At 44.2% G+C, this 24,355-nt stretch overlaps 1 protein-coding gene across 2 annotated transcripts in view; it reads left to right on the forward strand.

Moving 5' to 3' along the window:
• Positions 1–12,146: 12,146 nt before the first annotated feature.
• Positions 12,147–24,355, forward strand: part of LOC121547235 (retinoic acid receptor alpha) — a 120,824-nt gene continuing 108,615 nt past the window's right edge. For both annotated transcript variants that reach the window (XM_045209816.1, XM_041858403.2), the window contains exon 1: positions 12,147–12,736. In XM_045209816.1, the coding sequence (XP_045065751.1) occupies positions 12,583–12,736 (154 nt within the window). In that variant the 5' untranslated portion in view covers positions 12,147–12,582. The remainder of the gene's footprint in view (positions 12,737–24,355) is intronic.

A 24,355-nucleotide genomic window follows, 5' to 3' on the forward strand; every position in this document is an offset into this window, starting at 1 on the left:
GGAGTCTGACGTTGCTCTGATGTCAATCATGTGATTCTTAATATAGCTTGGTGATTCTTAGTATGGTGGTGTGATTCTAAGAATGGCTGTAGGTCAGTGATGCTGACTGGTGGGTGGCAAGATGCTTAGTCTGATGGCTCACTAAGGGTGTGTGTAAGTGCGTTTGGTCGTAGATCTGTCAGTGCAGGGGTGTGCAGGCGGGCGGGCGGGCGGGCGGACGTGCGTGCGTGTAGTACGGCAGGGCTAGGAGAGGAGGACCACCACCCCAGGCACACACACGGACACACACACAGATCATCCCTGGGCCTATTTTTGCAGGTGCATGCTTGCTGGCATTTTAGATAATTAAAGTGTGACCTTTTTAATGGGATGCAGAAATGTCACAGTCCCCCTCTGCCTTATCTGCAAGCAAGTGGAGTCACCTCCCGTGACCTGCAATCAGGTCAAACCACCAGGCTTCAAACACCACCCTGGATACGTTCACTTAGCATCTTATAGCCTCCATTCACTACTGGGTTGCATGCACGGACGGACGCGCGTACCCACAGTCACAGAGGAGGGCCCATTCAGCCCTAGCCCTCCCCCTGTTCCTGTCTCTTTCCTTCCTCCTTAGCCAAGCTCTTTCAGCTACTGTACAACACAGTGAAGTTATGTTGTTATGTGACCCCATAATGTACGATAATGTTCTGTAACACTGTCCTGGGGGATGCTGCCATGACATGCCAAATGTGCACTGTAATTGGGGACATGACTTTCCACGCATAATGTACTGGCTGTTGCACACACACTGTGTCTGTGAGCATGTGCGCACACACACACACACACACACACACACACACACACACGTTACGTATATGCCTTCTCCTGTATCCACCCACACATCCTCATAAAAGTTTCAATGCGTCGTGCTGCTGCCAGAGCTGCGCTGGACAATTTGTGCCAACTGCCAAGCCATATTCACTGTACTGTATCTTTATATAGAGCTGATATTTGCCCCCACCAGCCACTGTGCCTGAGCTGACTGTCATCGTAAAGGACAGAGAAAGACAGTCATCATGACTCTATTTTCTTTAGACCATACGCCATATGGATATGTAGGATTTTGCCATTGCTTAGCCCTATTCCATTTATTTTTATCCAAAAAAACTCACTAGTCCTTGTCGATGACAAGCATATCCATAACATGATGCAGCCACCACCATGCTTGGAAATATGAGACTCGTTTCAGGAAGCTAGGCGTATGTCGCATGTCACTACTTCACAGGAGAGGCATTTGAACAGAAATGCCTTCTGGAACATGTGAACTTTCATGTGGCTTAATAACAAACTTGTATTCCATCCATAAATATGAATAAAATTGTTAAATTACGAGCCTAGTTGGTTTAGCCTTAGGCTTAGGGACCTTACAGTTAATTGTATGTGTGGGGTACAGAGATGAAGTAGTCATTTATAAAATCATGTTAAACACTATTATTCCACACAAAGTGAGTCCATGCAACTTATTATGTGACTTAATATGGAGTTGGTCCCCCTTTTGCTGCTATAACAGCCTCCACTCCTCTGGAAAGGCTTTCCACTAGATGGTTGAACATTGCTGCGGGGACTTGATTCCATTAAGCCACAAGAGCTTTAGTGCGGTCGGGCACTGATGTTGGGCGATTAGGCCTGGCTCGCAGTCGGCGTTCCAATTCATCCCAAAGGTGTTCGATGGAGTTGAGGTCAGGGCTCTGTGCAGGCCAGTCAAGTTCTTCCACACAGATCTCGACAAACCATTGCTGTATGGACCTCGCTTTGTGCATGGGGGCATTGTCATGCTGAAACAGGAAAGGGCCTTCCCCAAACTGTTGCCACAAAGTTGTAAGCACAGAATCATCTAGAATGTCATTGAATGCTGTAGTGTTAAGATTTCCCTTCACTGGAACTGAGGGGCCTAGCCCGAACCATGAAAAACAGCCCCAGACCATTATTCCTCCTCAACCAGACTACAGTTGGCACTATGCATTGGGGCAGGTAGCGTTCTCCTGGCATCCACCAAACCCAGATTAATTCGTTGGACTGCCAGATGGTGAAGCTTGATCCATCACTCCAGAGAACGCGTTTCCACTGCTCCAGAGTACAATGACGGCAAGCTTTACACCACTCCAGCTGACGCTTGGCATTGCGTATGGTGATCTTAGGCTTGTGTGCGGCTGCTCGGCCATGGAAACCCAGTTCATGAAGCTCTCGACGAACAGTTATTGTGCTGACTTTGCGTCCAGAGGCAGTTTGGAATTTGGTTGTGAGTGTTGCAACCGAGGACAGACGATTTTTACACACTACGCGCTTCAGCACTCAACGGTCCCGTTCTGTGTGCTTGTGTGGCCTACCTCTTCGTGGCTGAGCCGTTGTTGCTCCTAGACGTTTCCACTTCACAATAACAGCACTTCCAGTTGACCGGGGCAGCTCGTGTTTGTTTGTTTCTGACGTTGACCTTTTTGACTCGTCTGTGTGTGTGTATGCATTCATGCGTGTGAGAGGGCGAGGGAGAGCGAGAACGTGTGTGTGCACGTGCGTCTCTGCGTATGCTTTTGCCGTTCCCTGCAGACATGCTACGAGTGCAGCCCGCCCTTAAACCCCTCCACCCATTGGAGCTTTTCGATTATTAATTCATCATCGGCTGTCAGATCCTATTAAAGTCACTGGCTCCTGCTACTACATAACATAACCTCCGACCTGCACTCTCTCTATACATACACACACACACACACACACACACACACACACACACACACACACACACTCCCCTGCTCAGCTATGTCAGTGGAGCACAGTCACAAGAAGTGACCCACAATGTTTGTTTGGTGGGGCTCTCATCCTCTCTCCAAACAGTTAGTGATCCGATGCAGTACCTTAGGATTCAGCTTCTATACTGAACAAAAATATAAACGCAACATGAAACAATTTCAACGATTTTAGTGAGTTACAGTTCATATAAGGAAATGAGTTCATTAGGCCCTAATCTATGGATTTCACATGACTGGGCAGGGGCGCAGCCACCCACTGGGGAGCCAGGCCCAGCCAATCTGAATGAGTTTTTCCCCCACAAAAGGGCTTTATTACAGACAGAAATACTCCTCAGTTTCATCAGCTGTCTGGGTTGCTGGTCTCAGACGATCCCGCAGGTGAAGAAGCTGGATGTGGAGTTCCTGAGCTCGCATGGTTACACGTGGTCTGGGGTTGTGAGGCCGGTTGGACGTACTGCAAAAATCTCTAAAACGATGTTGGAGGCAGCTTCTGGTAGAGAAATCAACATTCAATTATCTGGCAACAGCTCTGGTAGACATTCCTGCAGTCAGCATGCCATATGCATGCTCCCTCAAAACTTGAGACATCTGTGGCTTTGTGTTGTGACAAAACTGTCCCCAGCACAAGCTGCACCTGTGTAATGATAATGCTGTTTAATGTTGCATTTATATTTTTGTTCAGTATAAATGCACTTGAGATGCACAGAAAAAATTGTATACATAGCTCTAAAGAATTAGATATAGGCTAGCGAGCGAGTGAGCTTGCGACCTGAACGTGTGAATGTTTTTATTCCACGGTTAGTTGTCAGTTTGATCACTCTGCAGCCTGAAAGCACAAGGACGTTCAGTACTGTACAGTACAATAGTACAGTAGGGCTCCATCCTTCATAGCACTTACCTTCTATGTCTTCCCTATCATATAACAGTTAGAACACATCATGTGGGACTGGGAGGAGAATGGGCCTGCAGGGATTGGGTTATAGATGGTTAACTGAGAGAGAAGAGAGGGGTTTGGGGAAGGTGTGTGTGTGTGTAGGCCTACAGTGGCTTGCGAAAGTATTCACCCCCCATGGCATTTCTCCTATTTTGTTGCCTGACATCCTGGAATTAAAATTGATTTTTTGGGGGGGTTTGTATAATTTGATTTACCCAACATGCCTAACACTTTGAAGATACAACATATTTTTTATTATGAAACAAACAAGAAATAAGACAAAAAACAGAAAACTTGAGGGTGTATAACTATTCACCCTCCCAAAGTCAATACTTTGTAGAGCCACCTTTTGCAGCAATTACAGCTGCAAGTCTCTTGGGGTATGTCTCTATAAGCTTGGCACATCTAGTCAGTGGGATTTTTGCCCATTCTTCAAGGCAAAACTGCTCCAGCTCCTTCAAGTTGGATGGGTTCCGCTGGTGTACAGCAATCTTTAAGTCATACCACAGATTCTCAATTGGATTGAGGTCTGGGCTTAGACTAGGCCATTCCAAGACATTTAAATGTTTCCCCTTAAACCACTCGAGTGACGCTATAGCAGTATGCTTAGGGTCATTGTCCTGCTGGAAGGTGAACCTCCGTCCCAGTCTCAAATCTCTGGAAGACAAACAGGTTTCCCTCAATAATTTCCCTGTATTTAGCGCCATCCATCATTCCCTCAATTCTGACCAGTTTCCCAGTCCCTGCCGATGAAAAACATCCCCACAGCATGATGCTGGCACCACCATGCTTCACAGTGGGGGTTGTGTTCTCGGGGTGATGAGAGGTGTTGGGTTTGCGCCAGACATAGCGTTTTCCTTGATGGCCAAAAAGCCAATTTGAGTCTCATCTGACCAGAGTACCTTCTTCCATATGTTTGGGGAGTCTCCCACATGCCTTTTGGCGAACACCAAACGTGTTTGCTTATTTATTTCTTTAAGCAATGGCTTTTTTCTGGCCACTCTTCCGTAAAGCCCAGCTCTGTGGAGTGTACGGCTAAAAGTGGTCCTATGGACAGATACTCCAATCTCCCCTGTGGTGCTTTTCAGCTCCTTCAGGGTTATATTTGGTCACTTTGTTGCCTCTCTGATTAATGCCCTCCTTGCCTGGTCCGTGAGTTTTGGTGGGCGGCCTCTCTTGGCAGGTTTGTTGTGGTGGCATATTCTTTCAATTTTTTTATAATGGATTTAATGGTGCTCCGTGGGATGTTCAAAGTTTTGGATATTTTCTATAACCCAACCCTGATCTGTACTTCTCCACAACGTTGTCCCTGACCTGTTTGGAGAGCTCCTTGGTCTTCAAGGTGCCGCTTGCTTGGTGGTGCCCCTTGCTTAGTGGTGTTGCAGACTCTGGGGCCTTTCAGAACAAGTGTATATATACTGAAATCATGTGACACTTAGATTGCACACAGGTGGACTTTATTTAACTAATTATGTGACTTCTGCATGCGATTGGTTGCAGCAGATCTTATTTAGGGGCTTCATAGCAAAGGGGGTGAATACATATGCACGCACCACTTTTCCGTTATTAATTTTTTAGATTTTTTTAGATTTTTTTCATTTCACTTCACCAATTTGGACTATTTTGTGTATGTCCATTACATGAAATACAAATAAAAATCAATTTAAATTACATGTTGTAATGCAACAAAATAGGAAAAACGCCAAGGGGGATGAATACTTTAGCAAGGCACTGTAAGCTAGATGTGAGAAATCCGTTCTCTGTACATGGAGACTTTTAAAGGTCAAGTAGCTTATGTTTCTTAATGGCCGGCTTAGGTTACCGTGGTCCTCTGTAGCTCAGTTTGTAGAACATGGCCCTTACAACGCCAGTGTAGTGGGTTTGATTCCCGGGACCACCTGTATGTAAAAACTGTATGCCCACATGACTGTAAGTCGCTTTGGATAAAAGTGTCTGCTAAATTTGTATTAAATGATATTATGTATATGCCAGATGGCTTGGTGATAGAATACATGGCAATTGATCAATTTTCCTCTGGCCTCGGTGAGCACGTTGTTGATACACAACCGATAGCCTAAGTTACCGTATCTAAATATGCAAAATATGCAGTGCAGTATGGATTTCCAGTCCGCATCCGTATTTCCGTGCAAGGGGTCTGTTGTAAGGTCACGTAACTTATGTTTCAAAATGGCCAGCTTAGGTGACATACGTGCCAGATGGCAATACATAGCAATTTACCCATTTTCAGCCTGCAACCTTTCCTCTGGCCTCAGTAAGCACCTTGTTGTAACATAACCTAAAGACTATAGCTACCACATCTAAATATGCAAAATATTCAGTCCTGTGTGGTTTTTCAGTCAATGTATTGTAGGTGATGTTAATGCATTTCGTGATTGTGTTTTGTGTAAGCCTACACACTATCATAGTTATATGATTTGCTTTGACATGTGAAACAGACCAATACGCAACTGAACCTCGGCTATTATGAAGCCTATGTCCTCTTAATATGGCTCAAAACTACAGTTTTACAGGTGGGTAGTACTAGGGAGGTTTTAAAAGTGAAATAAAACAAAAACAATGACCCTTGGGCTTTTAAAGATGTTTGTTAAAGCTCTTTAGCTAATGCAAATACACCCATTGTACAGTGACCTCCTTTTTTACTGGAAAGAAAACGTGTGTGTGTGTGTGCGTGTGCATATTTTTTATGTGTCCATGTGTTTGTGTATCAGTGTGTCCTGTGTGTGTCTACCCACTTGTTTTTGTGGTATCCTTGTGTACCCGGCTGCTCAGCTATATTACAGGGTGATTGGATAAGGCCGCTAAGCCCATAAAGCCATGCTCTCAGCCTGATGAAGACACGGAGACACACCAGGGCGCCATATACAGTGCCTTGCAAAAGTATTCATCCCCCTTGGCGTTTTTCCTATTTTGTTGCATTACAACCTGTAATTTAAACTGATTTTTATTTGGATTTCATGTAATGGACATACACAAAATAGTCCAAATTGGTGAAGTGAAATGAAAAGAATAACTTGTTTCTAAAAATTCAAAAAAATAAATAACAGGAAAGTGGTGCGTTCATATTTATTCACCCCCTTTGCTATGAAGCCCCTAAATAAGATCTGCTGCAACCAATCACCTTCAGAAGTCCATTATAAAAAAAAGTCCATGAGTTTTACCCACCAAAACTCATGGACCAGGCAAGGAGGGCATTAATCAGAGAGGCAACAAAGTGACCAAAGATAACCCTGAAGGAGCTGAAAAGCACCACAGGGGAGATTGGAGTATCTGTCCAAAGGACCACTTTAAGCCGTACACTCCACAGAGCTGGGCTTTACGGAAGAGTGGCCAGAAAAAAGCCATTGCTTAAAGAAAAAAAGAAGCAAACACGTTTGGTGTTCGCTAAAAGGCATGTGGGAGACTCCCCAAACATATGGAAGAAGGTACTCTGGTCAGATGAGACTCAAATTGGCTTTTTGGCCATCAAGGAAAACGCTATGTCTGGCGCAAACCCAACACCTCTCATCACCCCGAGAACACAACCCCCACTGTGAAGCATGGTGGTGCCAGCATCATGCTGTGGGGATGTTTTTCATCGGCAGGGACTGGGAAACTGGTCAGAATTGAGGGAATGATGGATGGCGCTAAATACAGGGAAATTCTTGAGGGAAACCTGTTTGTCTTCCAGAGATTTGAGACTGGGACGGAGGTTCACCTTCCAGCAGGACAATGACCCTAAGCATACTGCTATAGCAACATTCGAGGTGTTTGAGGGGAAACATTTAAATGTCTTGGAATGGCCTAGTCAAAGCCCAGACCTCAATCCAATTGAGAATATGTGGTATGATTTAATGATTACTGTACACCAGCGGAACCCATCCAACTTGAAGGAGCTGGAGCAGTTTTGCCTTGAAAAATTGGCAAAAATCCCAGTGGCTAGATGTGCCAAGCTTATAGAGACATACCCCAAGAGACTTGCAGCTGTAATTGCTGCAAAAGGTGGCTCTACAAAGTATTTACTTTCGGGGGGGGGGGTTGCGAATAGTTATGTACGCTCAAGTTCTCTGTTTTCTTTTTGTCATTTTCTTGTTTGTTTCACAAGAAACAATATTTTGCATCTTCAAAGTGTTAGGCATATTGTGTAAATCAAATGATTTACATTTACATTTACATCATTTAGCAGACGCTCTTATCCAGATACAACCCCCCCCCCAAAAAAAATCTATTTTAATTCCAGGTTGGAAGGCAACAAAATAGGAAAAATGCCAAGGGGGGGTGAATACTTTCACAAGCCACTGTAGACCATGTCTGCGAGATCGACTTCCAGCCATTGCGCTAACACTAGTTCTCATTGGCTCGCGAAACTACCTCAAACTTCCTTCATACTGGACACAGAGACATACAAATGTTATCCAAGAGTTCATCTGACTCTGGGGAAGTAGATAAAGGGCATCAATGCCAAAATCTCGTACACACACACACACACACACACACACTGACACACACACACACTCTCAATGACTATGACAATCTTTTGCCTCATCACATACAGTGGGGAAAAAAGTATTTAGTCAGCCACCAATTGTGCAAGTTCTCCCACTTAAAAAGATGAGAGAGGCCTGTAATTTTCATCATAGGTACACGTCAACTATGACAGACAAATTGAGAAAAGAAATCCAGAAAATCACATTGTAGGATTTTTAATGATTTTATTTGCAAATTATGGTGGAAAATAAGTATTTGGTCACCTACAAACAAGCAAGATTTCTGGCTCTCACAGACCTGTAACTTCTTCTTTAAGAGGCTCCTCTGTCCTCCACTCGTTACCTGTATTAATGGCACCTGTTTGAACTTGTTATCAGTATAAAAGACACCTGTCCACAACCTCAAACAGTCACACTCCAAACTCCACTATGGCCAAGACCAAAGAGCTGTCAAAGGACACCAGAAACAAAATTGTAGACCTGCACCAGGCTGGGAAGACTGAATCTGCAATAGGTAAGCAGCTTGGTTTGAAGAAATCAACTGTGGGAGCAATTATTAGGAAATGGAAGACATACAAGACCACTGATAATCTCCCTCGATCTGGGGCTCCACGCAAGATCTCATCCCGTGGGGTCAAAATGATCACAAGAACGGTGAGCAAAAATCCCAGAACCACACGGGGGGACCTAGTGAATGACCTGCAGAGAGCTGGGACCAAAGTAACAAAGCCTACCATCAGTAACACACTACGCCGCCAGGGACTCAAATCCTGCAGTGCCAGACGTGTCCCCCTGCTTAAGCCAGTACATGTCCAGGCCCGTCTGAAGTTTGCTAGAGTGCATTTGGATGATCCAGAAGAGGATTGGGAGAATGTCATATGGTCAGATGAAACCAAAATAGAACTTTTTGGTAAAAACTCAACTCGTCGTGTTTGGAGGACAAAGAATGCTGAGTTGCATCCAAAGAACACCATACCTACTGTGAAGCATGGGGGTGGAAACATCATGCTTTGGGGCTGTTTTTTCTGCAAAGGGACCAGGACGACTGATCCGTGTAAAGGAAAGAATGAATGGGGCCATGTATCGTGAGATTTTGAGTGAAAACCTCCTTCCATCAGCAAGGGCATTGAAGATGAAACGTGGCTGGGTCTTTCAGCATGACAATGATCCCAAACACACCGCCCGGGCAACGAAGGAGTGGCTTCGTAAGAAGCATTTCAAGGTCCTGGAGTGGCCTAGCCAGTCTCCAGATCTCAACCCCATAGAAAATCTTTGGAGGGAGTTGAAAGTCAGTGTTGCCCAGCGACAGCCCCAAAACATCACTGCTCTAGAGGAGATCTGCATGGAGGAATGGGCCAAAATACCAGCAACAGTGTGTAAAAACCTTGTGAAGACTTACAGAAAACGTTTGACCTGTGTCATTGCCAACAAAGGGTATATAACAAAGTATTGAGAAACTTTTGTTATTGACCAAATACTTATTTTCCACCATCATTTGCAAATAAATTCATAAAAAATCCTACAATGTGATCTTCTGGATTTTTTTTTCTCATTTTGTCTGTCATAGTTGACGTGTACCTATGATGAAAATTACAGGCCTCTCATCTTTTTAAGTGGGAGAACTTGCACAATTGGTGGCTGACTAAATACTTTTTTCCCCCACTGTATGCTGCTGCTACTGTTTATTATCTATCCTGTTGCCGAGTCACTTAATCAGTACCTATATGTAGGGCTGGGCAATATATCAAATTAATTCAAATTCATGTTTTTGCGCGATATTCCAAATGCCTGTATCGCATGAATGATGTTTTTATGAGCGTTTATGTCTTCTTGTTCTCATGTTGTCTTTTTTTGGTCTTGTCTCCTTCGTTCCGTCTGTGCTGTGTGCACCTTCCCATTTACACCAGAGATCTGTATATAATGACGAGATGCTCATGTCTCTGCCCTAACAATGGGAGTCGTTGTCCCAATGGTGGGAAGCAGGCGTCCAAAATAAGCGTATAGATGCGCATCTTTGCATCTTCCTCTCTGTTTACACACACACCAAGCCACTCCCCTTGCCACTCACAGCAACAAAGATGAGAGATCACTTCATCTCTGACAAGCGGTTTCAACTCGCTATTTGCATTTGAGGTTTGGTCCAATAGAATCGGTCTAATGGACACCAAAACACATTGAGACATTATTTTACTGTAATAGAGGAGAAGTTAACCTTTCTAACGATACCCTTTTATGTCTCAACTCTTCAAATTGCGTCCAGAGCAGACTATACTAAAACGGGAGTATCAATAAACATTGATTCTGGAAAATTCATTCTTAGTTTGTCGCGCACGCTATTGCGGTACCATGTACCACTAGCAGCATTTTAGCCAAAGACCATTATACTAGCCGTCTAGTCTGTGTTTTATAAATGTGCAATAAGCATAAAACACAATTATATAAGGAATTAGCAACTCGTTCTCAGTCTGAAAAGTAAGGTAGGCCACTTGATTTCAACATCTGAACAAAGTGGACAGGCTAGCATGCTGTTAAAACAGTTGGAGATGGACAGAAAGGTGTGTTCATAACAATTCAACTGTTCTGCCTTGTTAGGTAGCAAATAGATCCAAGTTGGCTAAACTTGAAATATATAAAGATTAGCTGGCTACTCACTAGCACGTGGGCTTGTGCTTGATTTGTTTTGAGGCCTGTGTTAATGTTCTATAATGCCTGCTACAAGAAGTTAGTCATTATTAGTGAATGTGCATTATGCAAGGTTCTGGTTAAATTAGTAACAAAAATGTAATTTTAATAGACAGACTTGAACGCCAGATCAGTTATTATTGCAAAAAAGTATGTTAAACTATTTTGATAAAATAATTAAATTATTAGTGGGTCTTTATGGTTGTGGAAGGCTTATATTTAGCCTAGGTACAATTTCACAAGTCCTGAATTCATTAGATTATTGCTGATTGTTTGAAATTCAGTGTATTTTACCTTTAATTGTACAACAAAGCTTATTTAGAGAAAACAGTAAAAATGAATCGTGAATTGGCGCTACGTTTTTTTAAAAATCGAGATACGATTTTTAGGCCATATCGCCCAGCCCTACCTATATGTACGCTACCGTTCAAAAGTTTGGGGTCACTTAGAAATGTCCTGGTTTTCGAAATAAAATCATTTTTTTGTAGCATCAAATTGATCAGAAATACAGTGTAGACATTGTTAATGTTGTAAATGGCTATTGCAGCTGGAAACGTCTGATTTTTAATGGAATATCTACATAGGCGTACAGAGGCCCATTATCAGCAACCATCAGTCCTGTGTTCCAATGAAACTGAAACTGAAGATCTCGTACAACGCTGTGGACTACTCCCTTCACAGAACAGCGCAAACTGGCTCTAACCAGAATAGAAAGAGGAATGGGAGGCCCTAGTGCACAACTGAGCAAGAGGACAAATACATTAGTGTCTAGTTTGAGAAACAGGCGCCTCACAGGTCCTCAACTGGCAGCTTCATTAAATAGTACCCGCAAAACACCAGTCTCAACGTCAACAGTGAAGAGGCGACTCCGGGATGCTGACCTTCGAGGCGACTCCGGGATGCTGACCTTCTAGGCATAGTTGCAAAGAAAAAGCCATATCTCAGACTGCCCATCTTAATCTTTTCTTTTTATTGGCCAGTCTGAGATATGGCTTTTTCTTTGCAACTCTGCCTAGAAGGTCAGCATCCCGGAGTCGTCTCTTCACTGTTGATGTTGAGACTGGTGTTTCCCAAGCTTTTAAACAGAGGGAAAATATATTATCTCGCTGTGTGTGTTGCAGTTGACCTTTTAACCATCGCTTCCATTGCAGGTGTATATATGTGAGGGCTGCAATGTAATGTTTTTTTAAATGTGTTTGTGGTATGTATGATATTGTCCCAAAGGCGATTTAACATTTTTTATTATCTTTCTCTCTAGGTGAAGATTGAAGGACACTCAAAAAGAGTTGAGACACTGAACAGTTAGAGCTATACCAGAGAGGACGATTTTATAGTCACCATGTCTCTACATATTCCCCATCTCTGGAACAGACTCCACAGTGGAAGACACATTATACCATCCCTGTGAAGCTTCAAAACCACCTTCATAACCACTATCACCAGTATCCTGTACCTCTCCTCTCCATCAGTCAAAGGAGGTAACAAACAGGCAGCAATTTTTGGGAATACCAGAACTCCAGTTTCTTAATTCAAAGGGCATTTCTCCACAGTCACAACGCCACTGGAATACCACGCACATCCATCGCCCATATGGGGGCTAAAACCACTCCGTAAACCACACTGATGCCATTCTGAGCCCTGTATTGCCACATTATAGTGTTTTGGGTATCGTCATCGGGTGGCGGTGGATTGAGCCAAAATGGCTGGGAAGGGCAACCCGGTCCCGGGCCCCCACCTCAACGGCTTCCCCATGCCCCACTACTCCTACTTCTTCCCCCACATGCTGGGGGGGATCTCTCCCCCCGCCATGCCAGGCCTGCCCCCGAGTGGCTACAGCACGCCCTCGCCAGCCAGTAAGTACCCCTACTGTACGTCCTTAACCTTCTCTCTGCTGTTTCAATTGACTGTGTGGTGTAGTGTTAGTGCTTGCACTTGTGTTTTGGCTGTGCTGTTGACTGGTTAGCCTCAGAATATTAGCCTGTTTTTTCTGGTATAGCCAACTCCTTTGTCATTGCCATGCCAAACATGGCAGGAACAGGCTGGCACTCAAGGTATCAGAGTATTGGCCTGTTGCAGTATTTTGAGTCTAAGCATGTTGGCCTAAACAGTCTACCACTAGAGTTATGGTAGAGACTGTTTGAAAGGTCTTGTATAAGGCTCAGTTTTCGGTTGTGTGGGCATCTTGGATACACCACAGTCCGGCTTTGTCTATCTTGGAATAACACTGAGCTCTGAGTGGTTCTGCTCCTCAGAAAAGGTTGTCTTCATTAGTAGAGAAAATGTATCTGTTGCTGTGCCATGCTGTCTGATCATCCGTAGAGGCTGATGGCAGGAATGGAATGATACAATTGCAATGTTACCAGTGTCCTGCAGTTGTGGCATTGGCATATTTGCCTCAAACTATTTAGCTTAGCTATTTATTGGTTATTAAATAATAAATAAATAAATAAATAATATGCCATTTAGCAGACGCTTTTATCCAAAGCGACTTACAGTCGTGCGTGCATACATTTTTGTGTATGGGTGGTCCCGGGGATCGAACCCACTACCTTGGCGTTACAAGCGCCGTGCTCTACCAGCTGAGCTACAGAGGACCACGATTGTTTGAACATTGAAGGTCGGATGTTGGAGAGACAGGAAATCAACAGAGATGCTGAGATGTTATTGTGAGTGAGCTTTCATCTTCTCCTGTTTTGACCATTCCCACATGAAAGACTGTGTTGGTAACCTGAGCATAGCGCGACACTGCCTACAGCACTCACCGTCCTCAATACTCAGGCCCTCTCTAACACACACACACACACACACACTGAATACTGCTTAGATTACACAGGACAAGAGGACAGGGTACTAAAGCCAACCTTATCTAGCCTATGTAAAATGACTACAGATTGTAATGGGAGACATAGTCAGCCAGGTTGTTCGGGGTCAGTGTATTGACTTTCCATCTGGTCGTATTAGCATGGTGTTCAGTGGGATTAGCAAGAGGAGGAACTGTGATTAGCGGTCGGTCGTGTCCACTTCCGCATTGAGCCCTGAAAGACTGGGACATGCTTTTCATCCTATTCCTAATTTGAGTTGTATCTGTATCAATTTGAATAAGTCCCATTCGGATGGTAGTGGTACATTGCATACTTTGTCTGTGTGTGGACACTGCATCGCTGTCTCTTGTGGCCTTTTTGTGTGTGGGTCATGTGTCTGTCTGGACTCTCTCCCAGTGTTTGACGAGAGGGGTGGCGGGGTTCCTTCACTTAAGCAGCACAAACATTTCCTGTCAGTAAACACTGAAGAGCCAGGGACAATGACCACCGCTTCCTACTCACTCACACGCACACGTACACTCTCTCATTGACATAATAGTTTCTGGGTCATTTCATGTCATTTCATCAAGCCATGACACCCATCATCTCAGATTGTTCTGAAATCGTTTCTGTAGTTAGAAACAGTTAACATTAGCATTCCTGCAACATTATTTTGTTGAAATATAGTTTGATCTCTGAGAAATTAAGCCTAATGGCAGGAACAGCACCATCTAGTGGTCAGAACCTGGTAATATCAGGATGTAGGATGGGACATAAACCTAAAAACTTCAATTACTAATTTCTTTGAACGGGGGGATCACCAAATTCACTGAGAATGCATAACATAGGATGAAGAAACAATACTCAGAGCCGCAACTCCATACTTCTTGTCTAACAGATAACTAATATTGTGTAGAGTATGTGTACATATTAAGCCCACAAAAATCTAAGTTTAGACATATACTGCCCTAACTTTAAGAAAAGTGTATATAAAATGAGAGATTAATCTCTCATGTGATGTTTTATGACTTTGCTTACAACATGTTTTAAAGACATAAAAATATTTGATTAAAATATGTGAAAAATCCGGACCGGTCTTAATGCATACCGAGGAACTGTGATTAGCGGCAGTGAGTGGTCTAAGGCACTGTATCGCAGTGCTAACTGTGCCACTAGAGATCCTGGTTCGAATCCAGGCTCTGTCGCAGCCGCGACCGGGAGACTCATGGGCGGCGCACAATTGGCCCAGTGTCGTCCAGGGTAGGGGAGGGAATGGCCGGCAGGGATGTAGCTCAGTTGATAGAGCGTGGCGTTTGCAACGCCAGGGTTGTGGGTTCGATTCCCACGGGGGCCAGTATAAAAAATATATATATACAGTGGGGGAAAAAAGTATTTAGTCAGTCACCAATTGTGCAAGTTCTCCCACTTAAAAAGATGAGAGAGGCCTGTAATTTTCATCATAGGTACACGTCAACTATGACAGACAAAATGAGGAAAAAAAATCCAGAAAATCACATTGTAGGATTTTTAATGAATGTATTTGCAAATTATGGTGGAAAATAAGTATTTGGTCAATAATAAAAGTTTCTCAATACTTTGTTATATACCCTTTGTTGGCAATGACACAGGTCAAACGTTTTCTGTAAGTCTTCACAAGGTTTTCACACACTGTTGCTGGCCTATTCCTCCATGCAGATCTCCTCTAGAGCAGTGATGTTTTAGGGCTGTCGCTGGGCAACACGGACTTTCAACTCCCTCCAAAGATTTTCTATGGGGTTGAGATCTGGAGACTGGCTAGGCCACTCCAGGACCTTGAAATGTTTCTTACGAAGCCACTCCTTCGTTGCCCGGCGGTGTGTTTGGGATCATTGTCATGCTGAAAGACCCAGCCACGTTTCATCTTCAATGCCCTTGCTGATGGAAGGAGGTTTTCACTCAAAATCTCACGATACATGGCCCCATTCATTCTTTCCTTTACACGGATCAGTTGTCCTGGTCCCTTTGCAGAAAAACAGCCCCAAAGCATGATGTTTCCACCCCCCATGCTTCACAGTAGGTATGGTGTTCTTTGGATGCAACTCAGCATTCTTTGTCCTCCAAACACGACGAGTTGAGTTTTTACCAAAAAGTTCTATTTTGGTTTCATCTGACCATATGACATTTTCCCAATCCTCTTCTGGATCATCCAAATGCACTCTAGCAAACTTCAGACGGGCCTGGACATGTACTGGCTTAAGCAGGGGGACACGTCTTGCACTGCAGGATTTGAGTCCCTGGCGGCGTAGTGTGTTACTGATGGTAGGCTTTGTAACTTTGGTCCCAGCTCTCTGCAGGTCATTCACTAGGTCCCCCCGTGTGGTTCTGGGATTTTTGCTCACCGTTCTTGTGATCATTTTGACCCCACGGGGTGAGATCTTGCGTGGAGCCCCAGATCAAGGGAGATTATCAGTGGTCTTGTATGTCTTCCATTTCCTAATAATTGCTCCCACAGTTGATTTCTTCAAACCAAGCTGCTTACCTATTGCAGATTCAGTCTTCCCAGTCTGGTGCAGGTCTACAATTTTGTTTCTGGTGTCCTTTGACAGCTCTTTGGTCTTGGCCATAGTGGAGTTTGGAGTGTGACTGTTTGAGGTTGTGGACAGGTGTCTTTTATACTGATAACAAGTTCAAACAGGTGCCATTAATACAGGTAACGAGTGGAGGACAGAGGAGCCTCTTAAAGAAGAAGTTACAGGTCTGTGAGAGACAGAAATCTTGCTTGTTTGTAGGTGACCAAATACTTATTTTCCACCATAATTTGCAAATAAATTCATTACAAATCCTACAATGTGATTTTCTGGAAAAAAAATTCTCAATTTGTCTGTCATAGTTGACGTGTACCTATGATGAAAATGACAGGCCTCTCTCATCTTTTTAAGTGGGAGAACTTGCACAATTGGTGGCTGACTAAATACTTTTTTTCCCCACTGTATATATATGTATTCACTAACTGTAAGTCGCTCTGGATAAGAGCGTCTGCTAAATGACTAAAATGTAAATGTAAGACCATAGGTGTTCCAAATAAGCCCACCTTTTAAATAATTAATTAATAATTAATTTCCAAATATACAAACTGACATTTCTTATGTACAGTGCACTCAAAGTATTCAGACCTCTTTACTTTTTCCACATTTTGTTACGTTACAGCCTTATTCTAAAATGCATTAAATAAAAGTGAAGAGGTTTTTCGAAATGTTTGAAAAAACTAAAACAAAAAAAGTTACCTTATTTACATAAGTATTCAGACCCTTTACGATGAGACTCGAAATTGAGCTCAGGTGCATCCTCTTTCCATTGATCATCCTTGATGTTTCTACAACTTGTTTGGAGTCCACCTGTGGTAAATTCAGTTGATTGGACATGATCTAGAAAAGGCACACCTGTCTATATAAGGTCCCACAGTTGACAGTGCATGTCAGAGCAAAAACCAAGCCATGAGGTCGAAGGAATTTTCCATAGAGATCCGAGACAGGATTGTCTCGAGGCACAGATCTGGGGAAGGGTACTAAAAAATGTCTACAGCATTTAAGGTCCCCGAGAACACAGTGGCCTCCATTATTCTTAAATGGAAGAAGTTTGGAACCACCAAGCCTCTTCCTAGAGCTGGCCGCCCAGCCGTACTGAGCAATCGGGGGAGAAGGGCCTTGGTCAGGGAGGTGACCAAGAAGCCGACGGGCACTCTGACAGAGCTCCACAGTTCCTCTGTGGAGATGGGAGAACAACCAATCAGGCCTTTATGGTAGAGTGGCCAGAAGGAAGCCACTCCTCAGTAAAAGGCACATGACAGCCCGCTTGGAGTTTGACAAAAGGCACGTAAAGACTCTCAGACCATAAGAAACTAGATTCTCTGGTCTGATGAAACCAAGATGGAACTCTTTGGCCTGAATGCAAAGTGTCACATCTGTAGGAAACCTGACAACATCCCTACGGTGAATCATGGTTTCAGCGGCAGGGACTGGGAGACTAGTCATGATCGAGGGAAAGATGAGTGGAGCAAAGAGATCCTTGATGAAAACCTGTCTCCGGAGCGAGCGCTCAGGACCTCAGACTGGGGCGAAGGTTCACCTTCCAACAGGACAACGACCCTAAGCACACAGCCAAGACAACGCAGGAGTGCCTTCGGGACAAGTCTCTGAATGTCCTTCAGTGGCCCAGCCAGAGCCGGGATTTGAACCCGATCTAACATTTCTGGAGAGACCTGAAAATAGCTGTGCAGCAACGCCCCCCATCCAACCTGACAGAGCTTGAGAGGATCTGCAGAGAAGAATGGAAGAAACTCCCCAAATACAGGTGTGCCAAGCTTGTAGCATCATACCCAAGAAGACTCAAGGCTGTAATCACTGCCAAAGGTGCTTCAACAAAGTACTGAGTAAAGGGTCTGAATACTTATGTAAATGTGATATTTCCGTTAAAAATATATATATAAATCAGCAACAATTTCTAAAATAAAAAAACGTTTTTGCGTTGTCATTATGGGGAATTGTGTGTAGATTGATGGGGAAAAAACTATTTAATCAATTTTAGAATAAGGCTGTAACCTACCAAATGTGAAAAAAGTCAAGTGTCTGAATACTTTCCGAAGGCGCTGTATGTTGCTCTGGTTGTCTTCTCTTAATAGGCTTAATATCTTTTAAATATTTTAAATAGAAGCTCAAACTCCCATGATTCTAGTTGACATAACCACTCCCACCACCACAGACATTGCACCCTTTCAAAATAGCCTTGATTTTCATAGTGATTTACTTGTAAATGTCATAACGTTTTATTAGTTCTATTAGGCCTACAGTGTTGTTTAGATGGTTGCTTGGACTAGGGTTGGGCGTTATCCAGATTTTCACACCTTTTATACCGTCCTTGTGCCATACCTGGGTATATGGCACACACACACACACACACACACACACACACACACACACACACACACACACACAGCCCTCCTCTTCTCTTTCCATATACTCATTATCAACACCAATCCATCTCGCTGTCCATAAAGGCATGCACACTCTCACACAAACACAGTCTATCTCTCGCTCTTTCACCATCACCCCATCGCTCTCCCTGACACACACAGACACACAACCAGTCTCACGAAACACACACACACAGTTAAGCTCCAGGCACTCAATTCACTCAACAACAAAACCGCGCGCGAGAGAGTTTATTTGGAGCTTAGAATATAAGAATTTAGAGTGTTGAAGGAAATCCAACCCTTTTTTGGGGGGTTTATGGATTACAACACTGCAGTGTTCCAAATGGAGACTAAACACACAGAACTGGCAGAAGTTTTAGAGAAACAATTTGTCTCGTTCGGCCTTCATAATTATTTTGCAGATCTGTGGCCAGAAATATAGTGGACATTCTGTTACTGCTAGCAATAGCACTGGTGTCGACACAGCGCATGGCTGCCAAGTTATTTGTTTGTGTGTAGCAAACTTTTTCCCCTTAGCAACATCGTGTATAACAGACTCCCCGGCCCCAGGCTGTTTTAGGTTTGGCAGGACAAACTAAATCCTTTATAAATTAAATAAGTCATTATAGGATGACGTTGCCTAATTATCATCCATTTCAACTGTCACACTTGATTTACTTCTTTACTTTGGTAGCATTGATTCCAACATCACATGACCAACTCAGTTGAGTGATATGATACTGTATTCAGCTGTCATTTCACTATTTTTAGATAAATCATACTCACACATTCTGATTCATCCCCTAGCAGACCTGCGTTCAAATACTATTTAAAATCATTTCAAATACTTTATCTGTGCTTGATTTGAGCTTGCCTGGTTTAATTGACCAATAGAATAGTCCCAAAACTGCAAACCCAGCCCATCTGGCACTTCAGGCAGGCTAGAGCAAACGCTTGAAGTATTTGAATGGTTTCAAATAGTCAGCCCAGTCAGTCAGTCAGTGTTCCAGATGCTTTCTGCTGAGTGGCCGGCCAGAAGGCATTGACCTGGTTCAGACAAAGCTGTTCTCCAGTTCAGCCTCCGTAGGCCAATTATTTGGGCCAAACAGAGCAGAAGGGTTAATCCATCCATGTTCGGCTAACACACACACAGCCCAGCGCGGTGCAACCTTAACTAACTTCCAGAGGTGTGTCTTCACCATCATCAGGAAATAATTGGCGAAGGCAACCAACCGTGGAACTAAACCCGAATCCATCCCTTCTCTCCGTAGGGAGATCATTTAGCCTTTAGCGTTTATGCTGCTAGGGAGTGGGAAACTTGGCTAGCGGCTAGGCTACCGATCATTCCTAGAAAATGTATTGATGTTGGTATTATCATAAAGCAAGGCTTGCTCTAGTATTACGGGAGACTGATTACGTCATTCTTGGCTACTGATGTTGTTATTATAGCCTGCTGGTTTAGTTAGCCTAGCTGTTTCGTTTTCTGCCCCATAGAACTCACTGTCATACTTTAGTCCTTGCTTGGTGGGGAATTCCAACCCTCGCCCAGCCAATGTGTGCTGCAGATTTTGACTTTACGAGCAGCAAATTGGCATGTATTATGCCTTTTCAGAGGGAGTGGGGGGGGTGTATGAAACAATATTTTCAGTGGCCGGAAACATTAGGAGCCCTGTTCAATGTGTGTGTGTGTGTGTGTGTGTGTGATATTGGCAACCTCGTAGTGTTTTAAATGGTACAAGGTGGAATGTCCTGTTTGTGAGTAAATATGGATGTGTGTGTGTTGTGAGTGCGGTGGCCTGGTCAGACAGGTGGTGTGTGTCTGCCCTGGTGGTCCATGGCACTCTGGGGGGACGTCCCAGGGACAGGCCGGGACGCCATGTGGGTGGGCAGAGGTGGCCGCAAGCCAAAGAGGAAACTCCACCCTCCTTCCTCACCTGTCCTTCCATTGCTGAGGGCTGAAGCAGCCAGTCAACTTTCAGTTTGTAGGTAAACAGAAAGTGGACAAACAGCAGAGTTAGTTTACTAGTTGGTCCATATATATATGTTGAAGGCAAGCCACAGTAGCAGCCTGGAATGGACAGGTTAACTCCAGACCTTGGCCTTGTACCTGTACCGCACACACATGAAAGACTGTCTGTGTGTTGGTAGCCTGAGCATAGTGCCACACACTGCCTACAGCACTGACTGTCCTCAATACTCAGGCCCCCTCTAACTCTCTCTCACACACACGCACACACGCATACACACACACACACACACACACACACATACACACACACACACACACACACACACACACACACACGAGAGAGAGAGAGAACCTCTCAGGAGATCAGGTCATTATTGGAAACTCATTTGAGCACTGCCAATACTATGATTTAGGGGATGCATGCTTATTAAACACACCGTGTAAAACACACGTCTCCCCATGCCGGCTCTCCATAACTTAGTCATTTAGCCCTAACGACTAATTAACGGTTGGTAATTAACTACAGAGTGAATAGTCGAAGAGCAGTAGGGCTAAGATATACTGTGATGCTTTTCATTTTTAAAAAGTGAAATACGCCACGTTTTCCTCAGAGAAGCTTTTTGTTTAGCATTCTCTCTATCTTTTATTGAATGACAGCTGAAGTTGAATAAAATATATAGAGATGTTTGAACAACGAAAAGCATGTGGTAGCCTTAACCTTGCCTTCGTAATGTTTGTATGTTCTGTTGCAACAATATGGCTCCCAGTGGCCAGTTATCACAATGAGGTCAACAGTATCACCAGTCTGATGTGTTTCTGTCTGGTCGTCAGATCCCAGACCAGTGTAATGTCCTCTGAGCAGTCCTGGAGCCTAGCTGGCACTATGACCACTATGACAGCTCCAAGGTGACTCTGCTCTGGATGGGTATGATGTCAGTTCTTTATCAGGAGGCTGATACAACACAGAGGGGAGGGAGGGAGGGATGGATAGAGGAGGGAAGGGAGAGACGGTGAATGAGAGCGAGGGAGACGGGCCCCCTGTGCAGAGGCAGCAGAAGAGGGCGCCTGAGGTAGTACACACAGGCTTTGGTAGGGGACTGTGTTTTTGGTGAGAGCTGCCAACCACCAGCAGCTCAGTCAACAGGGCTTCCACAAGAGAGCCTGCAGCCCTCAGTGTCCTTCCCTCCCTCTCTCCATCATTCCCTCCCTCTTCCTCCTTACTATCTCTCCCACTCCACAGCCTAACAGTGCTATAATTACAGGCCATTATTCCACTTATTTACTAATTTCACATGATTTCCATTTGCTTTGAGGGAACCAGGGGCCAAATCCCTTCCCTGCCCGGAATAGTTGATCCTAGCCAGAACAGGATCTCCCATCCATTGGCTTGGCAAGTCTCTCTCTCTCGCTCTCTCGCGCTCTCTCTCTCGCTCTCTCGCTCTCTCGCGCTCTCTCTCGCGCTCTCTCTCTCTCGCTCGCTCTCTCGCGCTCGCTCTCTCTCTCTCTCTCTCTCTGTCTCTCTCTCTGTCTCTCTCTCTCTCTCTCTGTCTCTCTCTCTCTCTCTCTGTCTCTGTCTCTCTCTCTCTCTCTGTCTCTCTCTCTCTCTCTGTCTCTCTCTCTCTCTGTGTTTTCTTTTGCGGCCGCTTATGCAAATGAGGACCCTACTTTCCAAAGAGCTGTCTTCTGATAATCTGGTGGATGGCTCAATTTTCTGAGCCCCACACACTGATACACACATTCATACAGACACACTCACTGACACTGATTCACACACACTCTGTACATTTAGAGCAGCGCTTAAAGCTAGTCGGAGCATAACTACTTCAACAACAAAAAACACCCTGCCGCTAGCAGCTATGCGGCAGACGAGTAAACAGAAATCTAAAGATCCCATCTCTCTTTATTCCGAGTCAAGACGTGGGTAAAGAGCTACAACAACTCACTCTCGACGCCCCCTTTGGTGTTCTATGTTTTCAGTTATAATATGCATAAAATGCAGTCCCATATCGGAGTCTTCATCGAGTGTATTGTGCTGAGTCTGTTTGAATGTCAGTCACAGAAATATGGGCCAGTTACCTAAGGGGAGGAGAGGCGCGAGGGTAGGGGTTGGAGAGGTCGGATGAGAATCGTTGAATTATCAAGCAGAGGGCTCTGTGCTCGTTGTCATGGGTTGGGAATGCCTTTTTAGCAGGTAATATTATTTTTCACAACCCAACAAAGGAGCCGCGGGGTTAAAAGCTTTGCTGTGCTCAGATTATTTGGGGCCAATGAGGAGGGAGAATGGGGCTGCTCACACACACAGTCTCATAATGTTAACACAGAGCCTACTCAGGATAAGGCAACGACTGTCTTGATTATGCAGAGGTTGTTGATTCTGCTCTTCACAAGTCCTCAGTGTCCACCCTAGCTATGGAAACACACTTCCCAAAAAATAACATTAGAGCTTACATTAACATAATCACTGCATACACTAGTGCTGCTATGGAAACAAGCCAATAGAGATAACAAGCCCTATTCATTACTGTATTCATTACTGACAGGTGTGAGTAGCACTTCATAAACTCTCGCTCCCACCCTATCCGTCTACTGCTGTCCTTCTCCATCTCCCTTTTTCACTCTCTTGCGCCCTCTTGCTCTCCCCTCACCCTCTTGCCCTCCCTCTTCCTTTTCTCTCATTCTCTCTCTCTCACTCTCACTACTCCCTCCCTCTTTATGTTTTTATTTTATAGCCAAAAACACCTGTGTAGTTACAGCATGACAGGCCATTTTTTTTTCTCTCTCTTTGCATCACTCAGACCTTGCCAGACCACATCCACTGCTCTGTTTGATTAGGTAGCCTAGTTAGAGATACGAGGCTCCACCCTGTGACCAGTAGAGTGACCGGAGGTCTATCAGACGTTCCCCTCTCTCTGAGGGATACGAACCAAATGCGCTCGCTCTCTATCTCGACCGTCCCGTCCCTCCATCCGTCCCATACCACATCTGTTCTTGTTAAATGGGCTCTCACTCATAATGCATAAAGGATGAGTAGTGGGAAGGAAATTATACTGAGATACGGTAAAGAAATACAGGGCCCAATATGCCCTTGGTTTGATTAAATGGCCACCAAACACCACCTAGCCTGTCGACTACCTTGTCGTTTTACCATTATGATTATCATTACTCTACTGTATTGTCATTTTAATATAATATTATAGATATATTAGGACTTTTTTTTAATCATTCTGTTATAATACATTGTCATGTTTTTTTCACTCTATAATAACAGGCCTGTATGGTATAATGGTGTATTTTTTTTACAGTAGTGTTTTTTTTATTCACCCTGACAGGGTATGCCCCATATGACACCCTATTCCCTATATCAGGGCTCTCCAACCCTGTTCCTGGAGAGCTACCGCCCAGTAGGTTTTCGCTCCAACCCTAATCTAGCGCACCTCATTTGAATAATTAGCTGGTTGATAAGCTGAATCAGGTCGGTTAAAACTGGGGTTGGACCGAAAACCTACAAGAGGGTAGTTCTCCAGGAACAGGGTTGGCCCTGGTCAAAAGTAGGGCACTTGATGGGGAAGAGGGTGCTGTTTGGACACAGTTTCAATGTGGTCTGTCTGTAACTAGGAGGAGTGAGGGGTGTTTAAGGTAGCAGTTGTGTTTAATTTGTAATTCAATACCTCGTACCTCTGCACAGTGATCTGGTTCTCCCTGTATATACTGTATCTCCATTCTTGTGGATTTTATTCCTCTTGTGTTACTATGT

This window comes from Coregonus clupeaformis, chromosome 31, assembly GCF_020615455.1.
Source record: "Coregonus clupeaformis isolate EN_2021a chromosome 31, ASM2061545v1, whole genome shotgun sequence".
NCBI classification, from domain to species: Eukaryota; Metazoa; Chordata; class Actinopteri; order Salmoniformes; family Salmonidae; genus Coregonus; species Coregonus clupeaformis.